Here is an 18556-nt window from a genome sequence, read left to right as displayed (position 1 = left end):
TGCCCAGAGAAGCTGTGGCTGCTCCATCCCTGGAGGTGTCCAAGGCCAGGTTGGACGAGGCTTGGAGCAACCTGGGACAGTGGAAGGTGTCCCTGCCCATGGCAGGGGTGGAATGAGATGAGCTTTAAGGTCCTTCCAACCCAAACCATTCTGTGATTCTGTGATTCTAATGCACTGTTTTTTTCCAGGCCAGCCAATGACTCTCCTCAGGGCACAGTGTGCCATGGGAAGGACTGGCATTGGTGGGTAAAGCCAACCCCTCAGTGTCACCACCACCCTGCCCTGGTAGGCAGAGAGCAAGCAGGGGAAGTTTTAGGTCACCTGGGAGACAAAGGTGTCGTGTTGAAGCAAGGCAGGGAGCATCCCCACCCCATTCCACCTCTGAATCCTTCAGCAAGGGGCACAGGGGACGCTCACCCTGCCCACACCAACTCACCCAGCCACAGGGCCCCGTCTGTGTCCAGCTGGGTTGCACCAAGTGGAGAAGAACCAGCGATGGGAGCTTCGTTCCCAACCTGGAGGGAGCCTTCCCTCTGTACCCTGCTCCCAGAGGGAGGGAAGAAGGAACAGAAGACAATTAGAGGAAAAACCCAGGGGTGTTCTCTGCTTTGCACCAAGCCCTGGCACTGGGCACCATCAGCCCTTCTCCAGCTGCAAAGGCGAGGGGAGCTGAGCCCTCCTCTCCCTCTGGCTGTGGCACGGAGCAGTCCTTGCTCCAGTGCTCCCCTCCAGCATCCCCACGGCCTCCCACAGCCCCACCACCAGCCCTGCCAGCGGGCACAGCTCCCCTCCAGAGCCACCAGCAGCAATCCCTGGCACGCCAGGCACGTCATCCTCACCCCTCCCACCACCACCAAAAATAACGAGGGGCAGCTCGGGCTCCACGCGGCCAGAATGTCAAACCCTCAAATAAAAGGCACAGACCTCCCAGGCCGCCTTGTTCCTGCCCCTCTGACATTTCCAGGCGTGCCCCAACACGCTGCCCTCCGCAGGGCACTGCCCACATGCCTCTCCTCTATTATTATCCGGGAGCAGGAGCGATCCTGGGGGATCACGGGGCGCCGTGACTCAGCTCGCCCGCCCCGCTCCCGCTTTTCCCTCCCTCCGGCCTTCCCACCTGTAGGCTTTGATGTGGATCCACTGGTTGGTGTTGACTGGGACGGTGGATCTGAGGACGACTGGCTTGGAGCCCAGGTCGTAGGTCATCTGCACGAACCCATCCACGATGGCCAGGGCGATGTAGTCCGAGCGCTCCAGCCCCTTCCCGCTCCACAGGATCAGCCCCTGCGTGGCCTCTGTTTTGATGCTCAGCTCGAAGTGGTTGGACTGCAGGGCCTTCTCACTGCGTGGGGAGATGGGGGCAGAGTTAAAAGCAAGGCAGCTCCTTGGAGCAGCCTTCTCTTCCCAGCCAGCTGGCTCAACTGCTGGGAGAACCTCCAGCCAGCTCCTGGCATCAGGCTACACGTGGGGTCTGTCCCTGCCTGAGGGGCTGGCAGACTTTGGAATGTCAGAATGCCTGGGGTCTGTCCCTGCCTGAGGGGTCACATTTTGGGATATCAGAATGCCTGGGGTCTGTCTGAGGGGTCACAGATTTTGGGATATCAGAATGCCTGGGGTCTGTCCCTGCCTGAGGGGTTGGCAGACTTTGGGATATCAGATTGCCTGGGGTCTGTCCCTGTCTGAGGGGTCACAGATTTTGGGATATCAGAATGCCTGGGGTCTGTCCCTGCCTGAGGGGTCACATTTTGGGATATCAGAAAGCCTGGTGCCTGGGGTGGGAGCAGATGGGAAGCTCTAAACCAGGCCAGAAGATCAAAGGAATGGCCCTCGAGGTCTCTAACCCAGCTCCCACTCAAAGCAGGACTCAGAGCAGGGGCTCTGCCCAGATGACTTGGGAACTCCTCCATCCAACCAAGCCTGGAGCTCCTCCATCCTCCTGCTGATCTGAGCAGGGCCTGCACAGTTCTCCTGGTGTTTTTTCCCCACTATCCAGCTTGAACCTCCAAAGCCACAGGGCTCCTGCTCCTTCCTTTTGCCCCCCAGGAGCACAGAGAGCAGGCACATCAGTCCCTGCAGGCTGTGACACACCAGCCTTGCTCCCCAGGGCTGGGGACTGTGACAGGCTGAGCAGTTTGAAGGGGAAGGAGGCTGCCCAAAGAGGCAGTGAAGCCTTCCTTCTCCTAGATGAAGTGTCTTTTCCCAAGGGAGGAATGGAGGAAGGATGGGATTTCCTCCACATTGGCATCCCCATCTCTGCTCAGTCCCTTTTGGAATGGGCACAAGGCTCTTGGCAACAGCTGAGGTTGCCCTGTGGGGTGGCCACAGGGATGCTGGACAACATGGACAACACAGACAGCTTTTTATTCCCAAGGGACACTGCACTCAAAGGGCTGGACAAGGCTCTGCACGAAGCCTGAGGTACTGCCAGGGTACCTCAGCCTGGCCCCTGCTGCCACCCCTGGAGTGCTGTGTCCAGTTCTGGGCCCTCAGCTCAGGAAGGACATGGAGGGGCTGGAGCAGGTCCAGAGGAGAGCAACAAGGCTGGGGAAGGGACTGGAGCACAAGTGCTGTGAGGAGAGGCTGAGGGAGATGGGGCTGTTCAGCCTGGAGAAGAGGAGGCTCAGGGGAGACCTCCTCACTCTCTACAACTCCCTGACAGGAGGGGGGAGCCAGGTGAGGGTTGGTCTCTTTTCCCAGGCAACCATCAGCAAGACAAGAGGGCTCGGTCTGAAACTGTGCCAGGGCAGGTTTAGGTTGGATATTAGGAAGAATTTCTTTGCAGAGAGGGTGCTCAGCCATTGGAATGGGCTGCCCAGGGAAGTGGTGGATTCTCCATCCCTGGAGGTTTCTAAGATGAGACTGGATGTGGTATCAGTGCCATGGGCTGGGAACCACAGCGGGGTTGGATCAAGGGTTGGACTCGATGATCTCAGAGGTCCCTTCCAACCCAGCTGATTCTCTGATTCTATGATCCTGGGCTGGAGGGTCGGGGCTCCCTCCCTGTTTGCTCCCCCTCTGCAGAGCTGTATCCCTCACAAATAAAAAGCCAAGGATCTGGGCACACAGGACACACACACACAGGGAGACACAGACATGCTGAGGCAGCGACAGCAGAGCACGAGACACGAGAGCACAAAGCCTGGCTCACTCACCTGGGCTCCACGGGATAGTCCAGCGCCTCGGGACTCAGGTGGGGGAAGAAAGGGGAGCGTGCCATAAGCAGGGGGCAGCAGAGGAGACCCTTCCCTTCCCTCCCACCCCCCTGGCACACAGGGAACAGCCCCTGCTCAGCACCAGCAGCTCTTCATCCTACACAGAACCTGCCCAGCGCGAGTGGGGAGCGCCAGGAACCGTCCTGGGGGTGGATGAGTCGCCTCCAACACGTTTGGAAGCGGTGGCTTAGCCAGGGGGAGCAGGATAATGGCAAGGAGGGAATCCAGCCCTGTGCTGGTGGGGTGGGGATGCTCCAATGTGTTCCTGGGGGCTGGAGCACAGCTCTCTGAGGGGTGGTGGAGGGAGCTGGGGGGGCTCATCCTGGAGAAAAGGAGGCTCAGGAGGGACCTTCTCACTCTCTACAACTCCCTGACAGGAGGGGGGAGCCGGGTGGGGGTCAGGGTCAGTGCCTTCTCCCAGGGAACAAGCGACAGGACGAGAGGAGACGGCTCAAGTTGCACCAGCAGAGGTTTAGTTTGGATTTTAGGGAAATTTTCTTCACTGAAAACGTGGTCAAGCTTTGGAACAGGCTGGCCAGGGCAATGGTGGAATCATCACCCCCTGGAAGTGCTCAAAAAACGTGCTGATGTGGCACCTGGGGACGTGGTTTAGTGCTGCTGGGTTAACAGCTGGATGTCATGACTTTAGAAGGCTTTTCCAACCTCAATGATCCCATGATTCCATGACTGTCAGTGTTCCTGGTGCTCACCCACACTGCTGGGGTGTGGATCCCAGGGCCACACTGCTGGGGGAAGGGAGCTTTGGGTCCCTGGCCCTGCACAAGGACCCTTCCCTGCAGGAATTCTCTTGGAATCACAAAATCACTCGGGTTGGGAAAGCCCTCCAAGATCATCCAGCACAGAGCTCGCCACTAAACCACATCCCTGACTGCCACATCCACACATTTTTGGAACACTTCCAGGGGTGGTGCCTCCACCACTGTCCTGGCCAGCCTGTGCCAATGCCTGACCACCCTTCCAGTGGAAAAATCTTCCCTGATATCCAACCTAAACCTCCCCTTGAGGCAACTTGAGGCCGTGTCCTGTCTTTGGGGTGTTGCAGAATGGGCTCCCATGGAGTGGAAGTGTCACACAGAGCCTCTGAGTCAGCCTTGGGGCACTTGGAGAACAGGGTGTGCGTGGAGAAGGGGAAATCCAGGAGTCCAGCTGTCCCTCTGGCACTGCAGGTCCTGTGTTACATTCAGCTCCAGCTACATGTATGGATAAAAATGGATGTGCCAGTAAAAAAGGTACGGGCATGTCACGGCCAGCAGAGCCCAGAGAAGCACTGGCAGTGTCAGTCCTGCCCAGGGCACACCCCAGTGCCTGCCTGGAGGCACAAAAAACCCCTACTTTTATGGGTCCTTCAGCCTGGCAAGGCTGGCGAGGGCAGCAACCACATCCCAGCAGAGGAATATGGGGAGAAACACTAAAGCTCCCTCGCAGGATGGGGCATGCACAGCCAAAATAGGCTGGGCCAGGCAGGGAGAAGGCTGGGAATGGTGGCCTTCCCTTTGCAGAGCACTGGGAGAGGCAGGACACCTTCTGCCCATGGCTCTGGGGGTGCAGAGGAACAGCGGGGCACTGGTGCGGGTCACTACAGGCTCTCGCTGCTGGAGGGCACTGCCCAGCTCAGGAGGACACTTAGGATGCTCCTGAAAAGCCCTTTCCAAACCCAGGGCACCTCCTCAAGTGCTGTGAACATGCAGGTGATGGCTCTGTGGCTCCCCAGGCACTGACACACATGCACACATCAGCTCAGCCCCCCACGCCCCTGCCTGAGCCGGGCTGGGAGAAAATGAGGTGAGATGAGGATAGGACAGGCAGGAATCTCTCCAGCTCTCCCCCAGACACCAGGGAATACATCTGCATGGAGCAGGGCTTCCATTCCACCCCTGGTGCTCGGCAGGACAGACAGACAGACAGCAAATCACAGCTGTCAGGGCTGCTCTAGGGAAGAAGTTTCTGCCCATTCACCTGCCCAGACCCTTCTTCTGGCCCCCTGTCCCCACTGCATCTTCTGAGGGGCTCTCAGGCCACACACTCTGGCTGGGGAACATCCTCCCAGTGCCCTGCCTGGCCTCCCCTCTAGAGCAGCAATGCCCCATCCATGGTGGAAAAAAACAGAGCAGGATCAGCACCCTGGATTTCCATCAGCTGCTGATGGAACAGTGACTCACAGGAACCTTCCTCCTCTGTGCCCAGCCTTAAACTGTGCTTAAAAAGAACTCTGCTGAACTTAAAAAAAAATCATGCTTAAAAATGAAACTATGGAGAGCTGGGACAACATCTGGCTGTGGCAGAGCCAGGACAACATCTGGCTGTGGCAGAGCCGGGTCGTGCAGCTCCTGCTGTGCCATGTCTGGGCACCAAGAGCTGTGGTCAGTCCCTGAGTCATCCTCCCCCCAAAATGGGAACACCTGCCCCTGGCAGACCCCGGGAGAGGGCCCAAATTCCTCCCCCCATCCCTGCCCTGTGCTCCCCCACGGGTGGGCTGAGGTTGGGGTGTCGATGGTGAGGGCAGAGGGGAGCGGGGGGGGCTGTACTTACGCAGGGATCTCATTGCCCAGGTGGCTTGAAAACAAAGAAACAGGGACATTGAGAAGGGACAGACAGATAGAAAGACTGACAGACAACAGCTCAGCATGGACACCCTTCCAGGCAGGGTGTTAGGAAACAGGGAAGCCGAGGGTGTGACGGGCACTTGGGTGAAGTCTCATCCAACACCCTCTCTCAGTTGCTCTGGAGCTGGGAATTAACCACAGGGACACAGTGGTGAGGAAGGAAGGGCACTGAGCCAGGCCACAGCGGAACCAGAGGGTCCTGAAGGAGAAACATCCAGCCCAGGGGCTGGGCAGGACCTCAGGCAGCAGCTCTGCCCACCCTGAGAGAGCAGCCCCAGGGAGCAGCATGGCCACAGACACCCTGGGGTGCACCCCAGCACGGGGCTGGGCAGAGCCTGGAGGAGGTCAGACAGGTCCCACAGCAGGGATGGCCCATCTGTGCTGGCAGAACGACCCTTGTGGCACAAACAGGCAGAGACACAAAGGATGCAGCTCCATCCCACCCCCAGAGCAGGCTGTGCTGACCCAGGTGTCCCACATGCAGCCAGACCTGAAGCTGGCCAGGCACTGCTGGTTTGGGGCAAACCCTCTGCCAGCAAGGCAGCTTTAGAGGTGAGGGCTGGAATTGGCTGCTCAGAGCCCCAGTTTGGTTTGCTTCCCTTTGGAATTCCTTGATCCCAGCTCTTCTTCCTGCTGTTGGCCCTATTTCCTCGTTTGGAGCTCAGTTCAGCCCAGCAGCCCAGTTACCTCTTGGTGACAGCGTTGTGGTACTCCATGTATGTCCTGCCATCAAAGGCAATGGCCTCTGCATCCCCAGCAGCCTTCTCGATGATCACTGGGGGTGGGAAAGACAAGAGCTGTCAGGATCCACCCCTGGAGACCAGGAAAATCCCCCTTTACACCGAGCATCCCTAAGAGGAAGAAGGCAAGCACCAACCTGCCACCCCCTGGGGCGTGTCAGCCCCGTGCCACTCCAAGCAAGCCCCTGGAGAGGTTTGCTGTGGCTTTAGGGTCTGGAATTTTGGGACCATCTCCCCAACAGCCATCAGTTGTCAGTCAAATTTAAACTGAAATTTCAGTTTGATGGCTTCAAACTTAATAATAAAGAAGGAAGGTTTAGATGGGATATTAGAAAGAAATTCTTGGCTGTGAGGGGTGGAGGGGCAGGCCCTGGCACAGGTTGCCCAGAGAAGCTGTGGATCCCTGGGAGTGTCCAAGGCCAGGTTGGAGCAGCTTGGGCTAGGGGAAGGTTCTCCTGCCCATGGAAAATGAGATGATTTTTAAGGTCCCTTCCAACACAAAACATTCCAGGACTCTACAAAGGACGAGATCTCCTGCACTGTCCTGCTGCCACCAGCCGTGTCTGGTAGTGTGGGTGAGGGTCCACACCCAGCCCACCCTGGCCCCTCACCTTTCTCACAGTGGGCCCCATGGAAGCCCCTCTGGCAGGCACACTCGTAGCTCTCCAGCCTGGGGCTGCAGGTGCCCCCGTTCTGGCAGGGGTTGGGTTTCTGGGTGCAGGGGTGGCCCCGGAAGGGCGAGATCTCGATGGCGCTGCGGATGTTCTGCTCCGTCAGCAGGGGATCCCCCTTGATGGAGATCTGGCACGTGCAGGCAGGAGGAAACACAGCAGTTATGTTATCCAGGAGGTGGGGAGGCCCTGGCACAGGTTTGCCCAGAGAAGCTGCGGCTGCTCCATCCCCTGGGAGTGTCCAAGGCCGGGTTGGAGCAAGCTGGGCTAGTGGGAGGTGTCCCTGCCCATGGCAAGGGGTGGAATGAGATGGGCTTTAAGGTCCCTTCCAGCCCATGAGATGGGCTTTAAGGTCCCTTCCATGATTCTGTGGTGATCCTCCACCACCCCATCTCTCTGCCATGGGGGGACAGAGGGCAGTGTCCTTGGGGATAAGGGGAGACGGGAACCAGCCCCAAGCCCCACGTGTTCCTCTGACACACCTTTGCCTCCCCTCCTGCCACTTTTCCACCAGAGCCCATTGCCAGGCTCCTCCTCACTCCCCTCCAGCAGTACCAGGGCAGATGGCACATCTCCCAGCTGGACACTGGGCTGCCCAGCAGGACCTTACCCTCTGCACGGCCCCCTCGAAGCTGGTGGAGATGGCAGCTGCTCGAGCCAGCTTGCTGAAATCAGGGGCTCCTCCAACGTAAAACGGCTCCTTCAGGTTCAGGTAGGTGTGAGGCACCTGGGGAGGAGAGGGGAGATGATGGAGAAGATGTCAGGATATCCCTGGGTGTCCTGTGCAGGCCCAAGAGTTGCCCCTGATGAGCCCTGTGGGTCTCTTCCAATGTAGGATGTTCTCTGATTCTACGAAAGGGGCCTCCAGGAAACCTCCTCATGCCAAGCTGCGAGGTCCCACCCACCAGCAGGCACCTGGAAAAGGTTCCCTGGGGGTTTAATTTTGGGGAGATGCTGTTCTAATGCTCTCAGGCATGGAGGGGGGGCTCTGGTTTTGCGTGACCCCCCAAGCCAAGTAACCAAAGTCTCTCCGGGGGTGATGTTCAAACCCAAACACATTCCAGAAGGATTCAGCTTGGGTTCTCCTGGCTGCTACAGGTTGCTATGGCTAGAGGAGGTTCTCCTGCATCCCACATGGTGTGTGTTTGGAGGAGAAATCTCCCTCCTTGCTGTCACCCTGCAGCCCCATCCACCCAGCCTGGAAAATCCCAGGAGAGTCTCCAAGCACAGGGTTCTCCAAGCAGGAATGATGTCCCTTCCCGGGCACCTGGGATGGAGCCAGGGGCACAGCAGAGATGGGGTTATATGGATCACTAGCTAATGCTTTGTGGAGTTAAAAAAATGATCAGATTAATTGAAATGCTTCCACAACAAAATGCAACAACTGGCTGGGGATGAATGATGGAAGAGGAAACGAGTGTCTCTAATCTAAAGAGATCCTAAAGCTGCTCGGTCAGATGGGAAGGGGAGTGGGTGAAACACTGGGATCTGGATGGAGAACAAAAAAAAAGAACGAGGTGCCAATGGCAGATGAGATGGAGGTGTGTGGTGGTTCATACTTATCTTTACCTTACGGGATTTCTGGGATCCAGAGACAGCAGGGGAGGGAAAAATACAAATGGAAATCAAAGGGAGAGAGAAAAAGAGAGAGAGAGAGAAAAAGGGAGATCAGTGGGTGACATTGCAACATGCAGGGCCACAAGACCCCCGCTGCCACCAGTGCTGGGGTAGCCAGGGAGGGGAAGGGGGGGCTGCAGAAGGTGACAGGAGGGTCCCTGCCACACCCAGGGGTGAGCTGTGCTGGGAGAGAAGCTTGAGAAAAGCAGAGCGAGGGGAGGAAGAAATCCCTTCTTTTCCAGGAATGCTGTGTAATCCTGGTGCTGCACTTCTAGGTGGATCTTACAGATGGATTCAGCAGCAAGCAGGGCTTTTCCTGCAGTATCAGCTTCCCAGCTGGAAAGGGGGGGTTAAAGGAACCCCAGGGGTCTGCAGACAGAAGTGCAGAGGGACAGGGGACGGGGAGAAGTTGGAGGGGGAAGCTGCCAGCTGGGAAACAGAGAGGAGGCACTGATGGATTCAGCAGCAGCAGTGCCAAGGGGCTTTCCCTGCTCTGTGACCTCCTCCTGGCTGAGCTCTCTGTGCTGGGGGGGCTCTTGAGCCCCCACCATGGAGGGCACAGGCTCAAAGCCACAGGTGGCACAGGTGCCTCACTTACCTGCCCCGGTACGGGGACAGTCGAGGATCTGAAATAAAGAGTGGGGAGGTGGATGGGTGTGAGGGGGCTCAAAGGCATTCCTGAAACCTGGCAGGGGCTCTGCAGCCCTGTGTGCAGGGCACAGGGAGGCAGCAAGGGCTGGGAGAGGTGTGCAGGGAGACAGGCACGCTCTGCCTGCAGCATCCTCCCCTCCCCAGGGCCTGCCCGCTCCTCCTCCACCCCTGAAGCCATGTGTGCCACAGGGATTAAAAAAGCCCAGGAGCCTGGGGAATCCTCAGCTCGTTCCACCCGTGACAGGAGCAGGGCTGGAAGCCCAGGGAGCCCCTCCTGAGCCACCAACTCACCGGTGACTCCCCCATCACCCTCTCGCCGTTGTTGATCCTCATGACCCCCTTGCGCCCGTTCCTCTCCAGCAGGACACTCGTCCAGGTGTTGAGGGGAACCGGCTCTTTGCTCCTGGGTGGCGAGAAGGGGGGAGAAGACACACAGGTGAGAGCTCTGCCAACAGCAGAGCGCTGAGAAACCTCCCCTGAGCAGCCCGGGCTGGGCCCCCTCACCTGAGCACAGCTGCCCCCTTGCCCAGGTCGTATCTGTACTCCAGGTACCCGTCGTGCAAGGCCAGGGACACGAAGTCCCCCTTGCCATCTGTCTTCTGGCCGTTGTAGAAGATCATTCCACTGGGGTTCTTGGCCAGGAACACAACTTCCATGGACATTTTCTCCCTGAGGAGAGAAGGGTTATGGATAACCCTCCAACCCAGCAGCCCCTAGCGCTCTCTTCCTCCACCCCCACGCACCGAGCCCTTGGAATAACTCTGCCTGCCCAGGGCTACGGGATTGGCAGAGAGATGCCACCCCTGCAAGGCACCCTGGGTAGGTGAGAGACACACCTGCCGTGCTCAGGATGCTGCTCTGTGGTGTCTCTTCACCCACCAGGCAGGTGATGCCCTCACAGGCCCCCATCCTGTCCCCTGGCACTTACTGCAGGTCAGGAACGAAGGTCTGCAGCCCGTTCAGCTCCAGGTAGGAGAAGCCATTGAACTCCGGGAGGAAGGGCATGGTGTGGTCCTGCTCTGTCACTGGGCACAAACGAGGGGATGGTGAGGGAGAGGAGGCAGAGCAGCTTCAGCCAGTGCCCCAGAGCCACAGCGGGCGAGGCCACCGCCCGGGCCGGGCAGGCTGAGCTCCGTCCACCCCCTGCCCCAGCCCCGCTCCTCCGCCGGCTCCCACCTCGCTCGCAGAAGTCTCCTTCCCGGCCCATGGGGCAGGCACACAGGGCACCCCCCTCGGGCAGCACCAGGCAGGTGGCAGAGACGTGGCAGGGCGAGGGCTCGCAGGGGTTCCTCTCGTCGGCACACGTGGGCCCTGCGGCGGGACAGGCAGCGTCAGCCCCGCGCCACAGACCGACAGCCCAACGGCCCTGCTGCCCCCTGATCCACCCCCCAGCCTCTGGCTCGGGCTGGGCTCCCACGACCCAGGAAGCCCCCACAGCTGGCAGGTGATGCCCTTGGCTGGCTACGCCCCTAAAATGCGAGGGGACGTGCACGAGAACCAACAGGTCCTGGCCCTTCTGTGCGTGTGAACAGGGATATATCCCAGACCTACTGACCTCACTGCAGGAGGCTTCATCCTCCACTTCTCCCTCTGTCCCACTGCTGACACTCCCCTCCCCACTGTGCTGATCCCACAGGCTCTGGGATCCCAAAGGACTACCTGGCAGGATGAGAAGTCTACTCATGCCCTGCCTGCAGCCCCCTCCCCACTCCGATGACCCCAGAGGCTCTGGGATCCCACAAGGATAAGGAGCCCAGCCCTGCCCTGCCTGCAGCCCCCTCCCTACTCTGATGACTCCAGAGGCTCCGGGATCCCACAGGACCACCCAGCAGGATTAGGAGCCCGGCCCTGTCCTGCCTACAGCTCCCTCCCCACTGTGATGATCCCAGAGGCTCTAGGATTGCTCAGGACCATCCAGCAGGATTAGAAGCCCAGTCATGCCCTGCCTGCAGCCCCCTCCCTATTCTGATGATCCCAGAGGCTCTGGGATCCTACAGGACCATCCAGCAGGATGAGAAGTCCACTCATGCCCTGACTGCAGCCCCCTCCCTATTCTGATGACCCCAGAGGCTCTGGGATCCCACAAGGATAAGGAGCCCAGCCCTGCCCTGCCTGCAGCCCCCTCCCTATTCTGATGATCCCAGAGGCTCTGGGATCATACAGGACCATCCAGCAGGTTGAGAAGTCCACTCATGCCCTGCCTGCAGCCCCCTCTCCACTCTGATGATCCCAGAGGCTCTGGGATCCCACAAGGATAAGGAGCCCAGCCCCGCCCTGCCTGCAGCCCCCTCCCTATTCTGATGACCCCATAGGCTCTGGGATCCCACAGGACCATCCAGCAGGATGAGAAATCTACTCATGCCCTGACTGCAGCCCCCTCCCTATTCTGATGACCCCAGAGGCTCTGGGATCCCACAAGGATAAGGAGCCCAGCCCTGCCCTGCCTGCAGCCCCCTCCCCACTCTGATGACCCCAGAGGCTCTGGGATCCCACAGGACCACCCAGCAGGACGAGGAGCCTGCAGCCCCCTCCCCGTACCGGTGTAGGTGTGGAGGCACTCGCAGTGGAACATCTCTGCCTCCTTGACGTGGCAGATGCCCCCGTGGTGGCAGGGGTTGGGGTGGCAGGGGTCGTTGCCACACTCGCCCACCCCGCTGCCGTAGAGGACGTCGCTGCCCTTCTCCCGCAGGTCGTACATCTGGTTGTTCACGTCCAGGAGGCGGATGCAGCCCTTGAGCCCCGTGGTGGCCGTGGTGTGATCTGCCACCCTGAGGGGACAGAGCACGGGGTCACTGGGGCTTTTGGTAACTCCAAGCGTGTGGGTCAGGCCGTGCTCCCCCACAGGGCACAGGTCACAGAATGGTTTAGGTTGGAAAAGAGCTCTGAGATCATCGAGTCCAATCTGTGCCTGATCATCCCCGCCTTGTCCCCCAGCCCAGAGCACTGAGGGCCATGACCAGGACACCTCCAGGGATGGGGACTCCATCACCACCCTGGACAGCCCCTTCCAATGCCTGACCACCTTTTCTGCGAAGAAATTCCTCCTGATGTCCAACCTGAATCTCCTCTGGTGCAGCTTGAGGCCGTTCCCTCTCCTCCTGTCCTTTGTGCCCTGGGAGCAGAGCCCGACACCCCCCCGCCTCCCCTCTCCTGTCAGGGAGTTGCAGAGCTAAAAGGTCCCCCCTGAGCCTCTTTTTCTCCAGGCTGAGCCTGCCCCATCTCCTCACAGGACACTCCAGCCCCTTCCCCAGCTCCATTCCCTTCCCTGGACTCACTCCAGCCCCTCAATGTCTCTCTTCCAGAGAGGGGCCCAAAACCAGACACAGCCCTGGAAGTTCTTCACCAACACAGACAGATGATCACTTAAGAAGCCCCCCCACCCCCCATGAAGCAGTGGCAGGTGCTGTGACCCGGGGACAGCCCTCAGCCCCACACTCACACGGCCATCTGGTCATCGGGCACTCCCCCAATGAACAGGTCGGTGTCCAGGTTGAGCCCATCGGTGCCCGGGGGGCTCTCCCCGCTCACGTGGGGCTCCCCATCCACGGAGAGCATCCCACTGCGCCGGTTCCTGTTCACCACCAGCTGGTGCCACTTGCCAGGCTCCACACGGACCCTGCTGGTGATGATGCCCGTGCCAGAGCCCGTGTTGAACCTGCAGGAGAAAAGAGGGGTGGGGGAGAGGGCCGTGTTTGTGCCACCCTGCAGAAAGGTGACATCTGTGTCAGGTGATATCTGCCCAGGGAGAAGCTGGGAGCACTTGGGAGACCCCCCCCTCCCTGCCCACCTCTGTGCCAGGCTGCCCTCAGAGCACGCTCTGCCCACCCCCCCGAGTGTCAGGACTGCCTGAGGACTCATCTCCTCCACCTCACCTCATTCCAAATCTGTCCCTTTGGCTTTTGGAATGGGGGGAAAAAAAAAAAGTGTCATTCCAGCTCAGATTTCTGAGGCCTTTCTCCCTTTCCTTTTTTTTCCACCCGTGTTTCTTTTCTCGGTACCAAAAAAAAAAAAAAAAAAAGAAAAAAAAAGACCTCTCGCTCGCCCCCCAAAAAAAAAATCAACCTCCCACACCTTCCAGCTTTTCAAAATTCAAACTGAAATCACTGAATTAACTTTGCTGAAAAGTGCCAGAGGGAGGGAAGGAGCTCCCTATCACATCCAAGAAAAAAAACCCCTTCTCCTCTCTATCTTCTCTTTGATTCCGGGTCTCTCAGAATGCGAGTCCAAGCCCTGCATCCTCCTGAGGTTCTGTCAGGACCATTCTGGCTGGAGCAGCCCACCTTCCTCCCCCACCAGCTGGGGCTGGGAGGGCACTCACCTGAGCTCCACGAAGCCGCCCACCAGGGCCAGGGAGATGAAGTCCTTGCCCCGGTTCTGGCCGTTGTAGAGCAGCAGCCCCCCGAGCTCCAGGGTGCGGAACTCCAGGGCGATGCGCACCGTGTGATACGCCTTCATCATCTTGAACGCCAGGTAGGACTTGCCCCCGAAGCTGGGGATGAAGTACCTGATAGCTGCAAGAGCCAGGAGAGGAATGAAGAGGGGACAGAAGGACACAGAGCCTGACATGAGCCCGGGAATGTTTTCGACCTGTCCGGACACAGAGCTCTTGGGAAAGGGTGGAGAGAAGCTGGTTGTCATCTCTGAGACAACCAGCTCACCCTGTCACCACCTCCCAGACACTCACACTGGTACCCAAAACCCCTCTTGGGATGCCATTCCCCCCAAAGATTGCTCCCAGGCTTTAAAGATCTGGGGTGTTGCTCCCCCAACCAGCTCCTCCCAGTTAAAAACCAGTGCTGCTGGTCCTTTCCGTGCCCCTGTGCCATCATCCGAGCTCCACTGTATACACAGCTCCTCATAACTCAGCTTCCCTGCTCCTTAGATAATTTTTATCTCTCCTCCCAGAATCCCACATGACAGATTTACATTCATCACTGCAGGCTTTTGTTCATCGTGGCTGAGGTTTTCCAAGGGATCTGAGAGGCCAAGCCCTATTAAAATGAACAGGGCTGGACACCCACAGCTTGGAGCGCTCCAGATTATGGCTTTAGGGACAAAGCTTTTCAGGAATAAGCACTCCCAGCCGCCCAGAGTCCCCAGCATGACCCCAAACTGCCAGTGGGGGCTCCCAGTAAATAACAGCAGCTCTGGGTAAGCGTGCTGCCAGTCTCCAGCTGCTTGTTAAGCTGCTCCAAGCACTGGGAAATAGAGGCTGGATTATCAGAACACATCTCCCCGGGGCTGGAGAGGATGGTCAGTGCCTGGGATGGTCAGTCACACTGGCAGTCAGGGGCTGTGAGGGGCAGTGCCACGAGCTGAGCTAACACAGCAGCAGCTCCCAATCCCCCGGTGCTTCGGGGCACTGCTGGATCAGGAGCGGAGCCAGGGGGAAATCACTCCTGGCACCTCGCAGCCTTTTACAATGAACAGCACATGTACAACCTGCTGTGGCAGAGCTGAGATTACAGCCCATTAAACCAGCCCCTGCAGTGCCAGTGCCAATTCCGGGGCCGGGTTTGAACGTGTCCCCCCCCATCCCTCCATCACCAGCCAATGCGTTCGCTGGAGTCGCCCGACGCGGGACGTTCCCGCTCCAGGCCAGGTTGGACTGGGCTTGGAGCAACCTGGGATGGTGGGGGGTGAGCTCAGAGGTCCCTCCCCACCCCGCTCTGGGATGCTGAAACCCAGCAAGAGTTCTGAGATGCTGGAATTCTATTCTGAGGGGATGTTACAGACGCTCGCTCTGAGGAATAAAACATTAGTGTTAAAGGGACAAGGGGTACCCTGCTCCAGAGCTCTGCCTACAGATGTTCTGTACTAATGAAAAGATAACAGAGAGTGATATGAATTATCACTTAGCAGTCATGAATTAGATAGAATGGACATTCAGGGAGATAAGCAAGCTGAAGCAGGGGGGGGTTTCACAAGCTCTCAGTACATAGTCAGGAAAAGTTCCTGACAAAGAGGACCCTCTTGAGGCTGAAGGACCGGAAAGACCACCAGAGGACTCCCTGAAAGGACAGCCCCGTCTCAAGCTCTGCCTAGACCCTGCCTATTATGAATATGATAATTAGATTGTGAAATTAAATGAATATGCATGTGTAGATGTTGTAATCACTCATAAAAACAGTATAAATTACCCGGCTTTTCACTGAGAACTTAGGAGATAGTTTGTCCAGCGCGAGCTGGTTGGTTCCCCAACGTTGCTCAAAACAAACACCTTTGCTGCTTAAAGACTCAAAACTGTCCCTGAGCAGCCTCATTTCTGCCAATTTTGGCATCATTTTTTGCCGTGGGTGGGTGGGTGGGTGGGGGGCACTCACTTTTCTCACAGACGGCCCCTCCCTTGCCTGCGGGGCAGCTGCAGGTGAACTCCTCGCCGTCGTCCTCGCAGGTGCCCCCGTGCAGGCAGGGGTGGGAGTCGCAGGGCCTGGGGGGTCTCCTGGTGCTGGGGGGCTGCCGGGTGGGCTTCCTGCGGGTGCTGGCGGCCGGCAGGAGGGTGGGAGGGCTGGGCCTCCTGGTGCTCCCGCGGGCCGTGGTGACGGCGGCGGCCGTGGTGGCCCGGCGGGTGGTGGCCGGGGCCATGGTGGTGGCCGTGGTGGTGGTGATGGTGGTGGTGAAGAGCCTGGGGATCCAGTCTGGAAGAGCAAAGGGCGAGGAGGAGTTAGTGTTTCACAGCCTTCTCCGTGGCAGGGGCGGCCACGCTCCCATGTGCGTGTCTTCCCTGGAAAATCACTGTTCCGGGTTTATCAGGATGGACAAGGCCTGGCCACCACCTCAGGAGAACCAGGACAGGCTCCCTTTCCACTGCCACGTCCCCATGGTGCAGCAGTTGCCATGTGCCATGAAAAAGTGGGGCAATTCTACCCCCGGATGGTTTTCCTGAGTGAAAACCAAGTCTGGGCACACGGATTTTACTCAGAAGCCCCTGGCACAGGTTGCCCAGAGAAGCTGTAGGCCAGGTTGGACAAGCCTTGGGGTTGGGTCCACCGTGGCAGGGGAGGTGGAATGAGATGAGCTTCAAGATCCCTTCCAAAACATTCCATGATTCTCTGATTCTGCACCACCCTCTGCACCCTGGCACTGCCTGGGGGAGCTTTTCATGGGTTACTGCTACAGACAAAAAGCCCTGGCAAGAGCAGAAGAGCCACTCTGCCCATCTGAAAGCCTAATCCAAGCGAGGGGGGGGCTGGCCACAGGCAGAGGGGACTCACCAAAATCCATGAATTTGACATGCTCCTGCTGGGGCTTCTTCACCAGGATGGTCTTCTTCTTGGAAGCTTTGATCTGCTTCAGCAGGGCCGCTTGGATATCAGCTGCCGTGTAGGACGTGGCTGCTCACAGCCAGGAGGAGGAAGGAGAAGAGGAGCAGTGAAGATACAATCCCACCCAGCAGCTCCTCTCCCACAGAGCATCCAAATTTGCTCCTTTCCCAAGGAAAACGCTTCCAGCCCTCCAGGCACCAGCTTAGGGCTCCCCCCCTCCCAGCTCTGTTGGTTTTGCTGGGCAGAAGACACGACCCTGGCAAATTTTAGGAAGGTTCTTTCCTTCTCCTTCTCCACACAAGTGTTTCTCCAGCCGGCATTCCCGCTGGGAATGCCTGCTCCCTCCCCGGGCAGGTGGGGGTGCCACAGGGAATGCTCCTACCTGGGTCAAAGTGGGACTCCACGAAGACACGGACGGCGCTGCTCTGCCCCAGGTCCCGCACTCGGATGCTCTTGAAATCCTTCTTGACGTCAGAACTGCGGAAAAGCTCGTCCAGCTGCTCGGTGGGAGGTGGAGGAGAAAAGGGGACAACCTGGGTTAACGGGGAGATCCTGGGGAATGGATCTTTCCAGGGAAAGATCTGGAGTCTCGGACGGTCTCCTCGGTTTCAACCCACAGGGGTTTGCATCCAACCCTTTGCAAGACATCGACACACAGAGGACAGGGCTCTGCTGTGCTGGGTGACAATTCCAGATGGTCCCTATTCTTTAAGGTAAGGACAGGACCCATAAATAATGTGGGACACGCCATGGTACCTGTGAGGAGGAGCAGAACAGAGCCAGAGCAGAGACACCTTGCGCAGCTCATCCAGGGATTTTCTACTGTGTGGCATCTAAGTCTTCCTGATCTCTTCTAAAGCTGTGTAAACCTGCTTAGGCACTTTGGAAAATCCCATAAAGCCCTATTCTGCATCTTTAAGTACCTGCCTGCCTTTTAAAACTTGGCTCTTGGATACTGCAGGATTTGTCTGAAGTCACATGAAGGAGACAGTGGCACTGCAAGGCTCACAGCAAGTCAGGGCTGTAACACCCCTGCCAGCTGTCTGTCCAGGCTGGTCTGTCCACCAATTCCTTCCCCTGGCTTCCAGGCAAAGACAGAAGACAGTAATTAACTGATTAATGGTCCCATGGCACTGTCTCCCCCTTTAAATTTGGAATAGTGAGCAGAGGGGTGAAGGAGCACATCACATCCCTGGGCAGGCTGCACAGGGAACAGGTCTCTGCAGCACAGGGCTGGGGCAGGAGCTCTCAGCCCAGCCACAGATGCCTTTTGTGCCATGGTTTCATGTTGCCAGCCTGGGAAAACAGAAACCAGCAAAGGCCCTTAATGGATGAACCCGTGAATGAAGCTTTTGTGTGCACGTTTCCATCCTGGGCTGTACTGGGAAACACTGGTATTGTGCTGCAGAACTGCAGGAGCCATCTGGTCCATGTGCCAGGCACACATGTGCTGGTGTGACTGGGCTGAGGGCCTGCCAGCTTTCTGTGTGCAGCTTGGAACCCGCTCTGAATGTGTTGATGTCCTCGCAAAGATGGTTTGTGTTTGCTGTGCCACCCTGCAGGCTCCAGCAGAACGTTGTTACCTCGCCCAGCACCGCCTCAGCACCCCCAAATGTACTCACTGCCACCCAAAATCCACCTGCTCCTGCAGCTGGCAATGCAGGGGGTTCTCCTTAGGGGTGGGAGGCTGGATTTACACAAGAAGCTTCCCAAGCTGTGGAGCTGAACCACAGGGTGAAGGGGTTCTGGATGTATTTTTGACTCAGGGCTTTTCCT

General features: G+C 58.1%; 1 protein-coding gene across 1 annotated transcript in view; it reads right to left on the bottom strand.

Moving 5' to 3' along the window:
- Positions 1-18556, bottom strand: part of AGRN (agrin) — a 115463-nt gene that overhangs the window by 3906 nt on the left and 93001 nt on the right. The window contains 16 exon segments of the mRNA XM_032708983.1: positions 437-540; positions 1118-1342; positions 6524-6611; positions 7188-7377; positions 7858-7974; positions 8817-8828; positions 9807-9918; positions 10020-10184; positions 10444-10540; positions 10692-10826; positions 12054-12283; positions 12955-13170; positions 13834-14026; positions 15839-16153; positions 16730-16849; positions 17163-17277. Of these exon segments, the coding sequence (XP_032564874.1) occupies positions 437-540; positions 1118-1342; positions 6524-6611; positions 7188-7377; positions 7858-7974; positions 8817-8828; positions 9807-9918; positions 10020-10184; positions 10444-10540; positions 10692-10826; positions 12054-12283; positions 12955-13170; positions 13834-14026; positions 15839-16153; positions 16730-16849; positions 17163-17277 (2434 nt within the window).

Source organism: Chiroxiphia lanceolata, chromosome 22, assembly GCF_009829145.1.
Source record: "Chiroxiphia lanceolata isolate bChiLan1 chromosome 22, bChiLan1.pri, whole genome shotgun sequence".
In the NCBI taxonomy this organism is placed as follows: domain Eukaryota; kingdom Metazoa; phylum Chordata; class Aves; order Passeriformes; family Pipridae; genus Chiroxiphia; species Chiroxiphia lanceolata.
The sequence above is the reverse complement of the archived record's forward strand: the minus strand, read 5'-3'. Positions and strand labels throughout refer to the sequence as shown.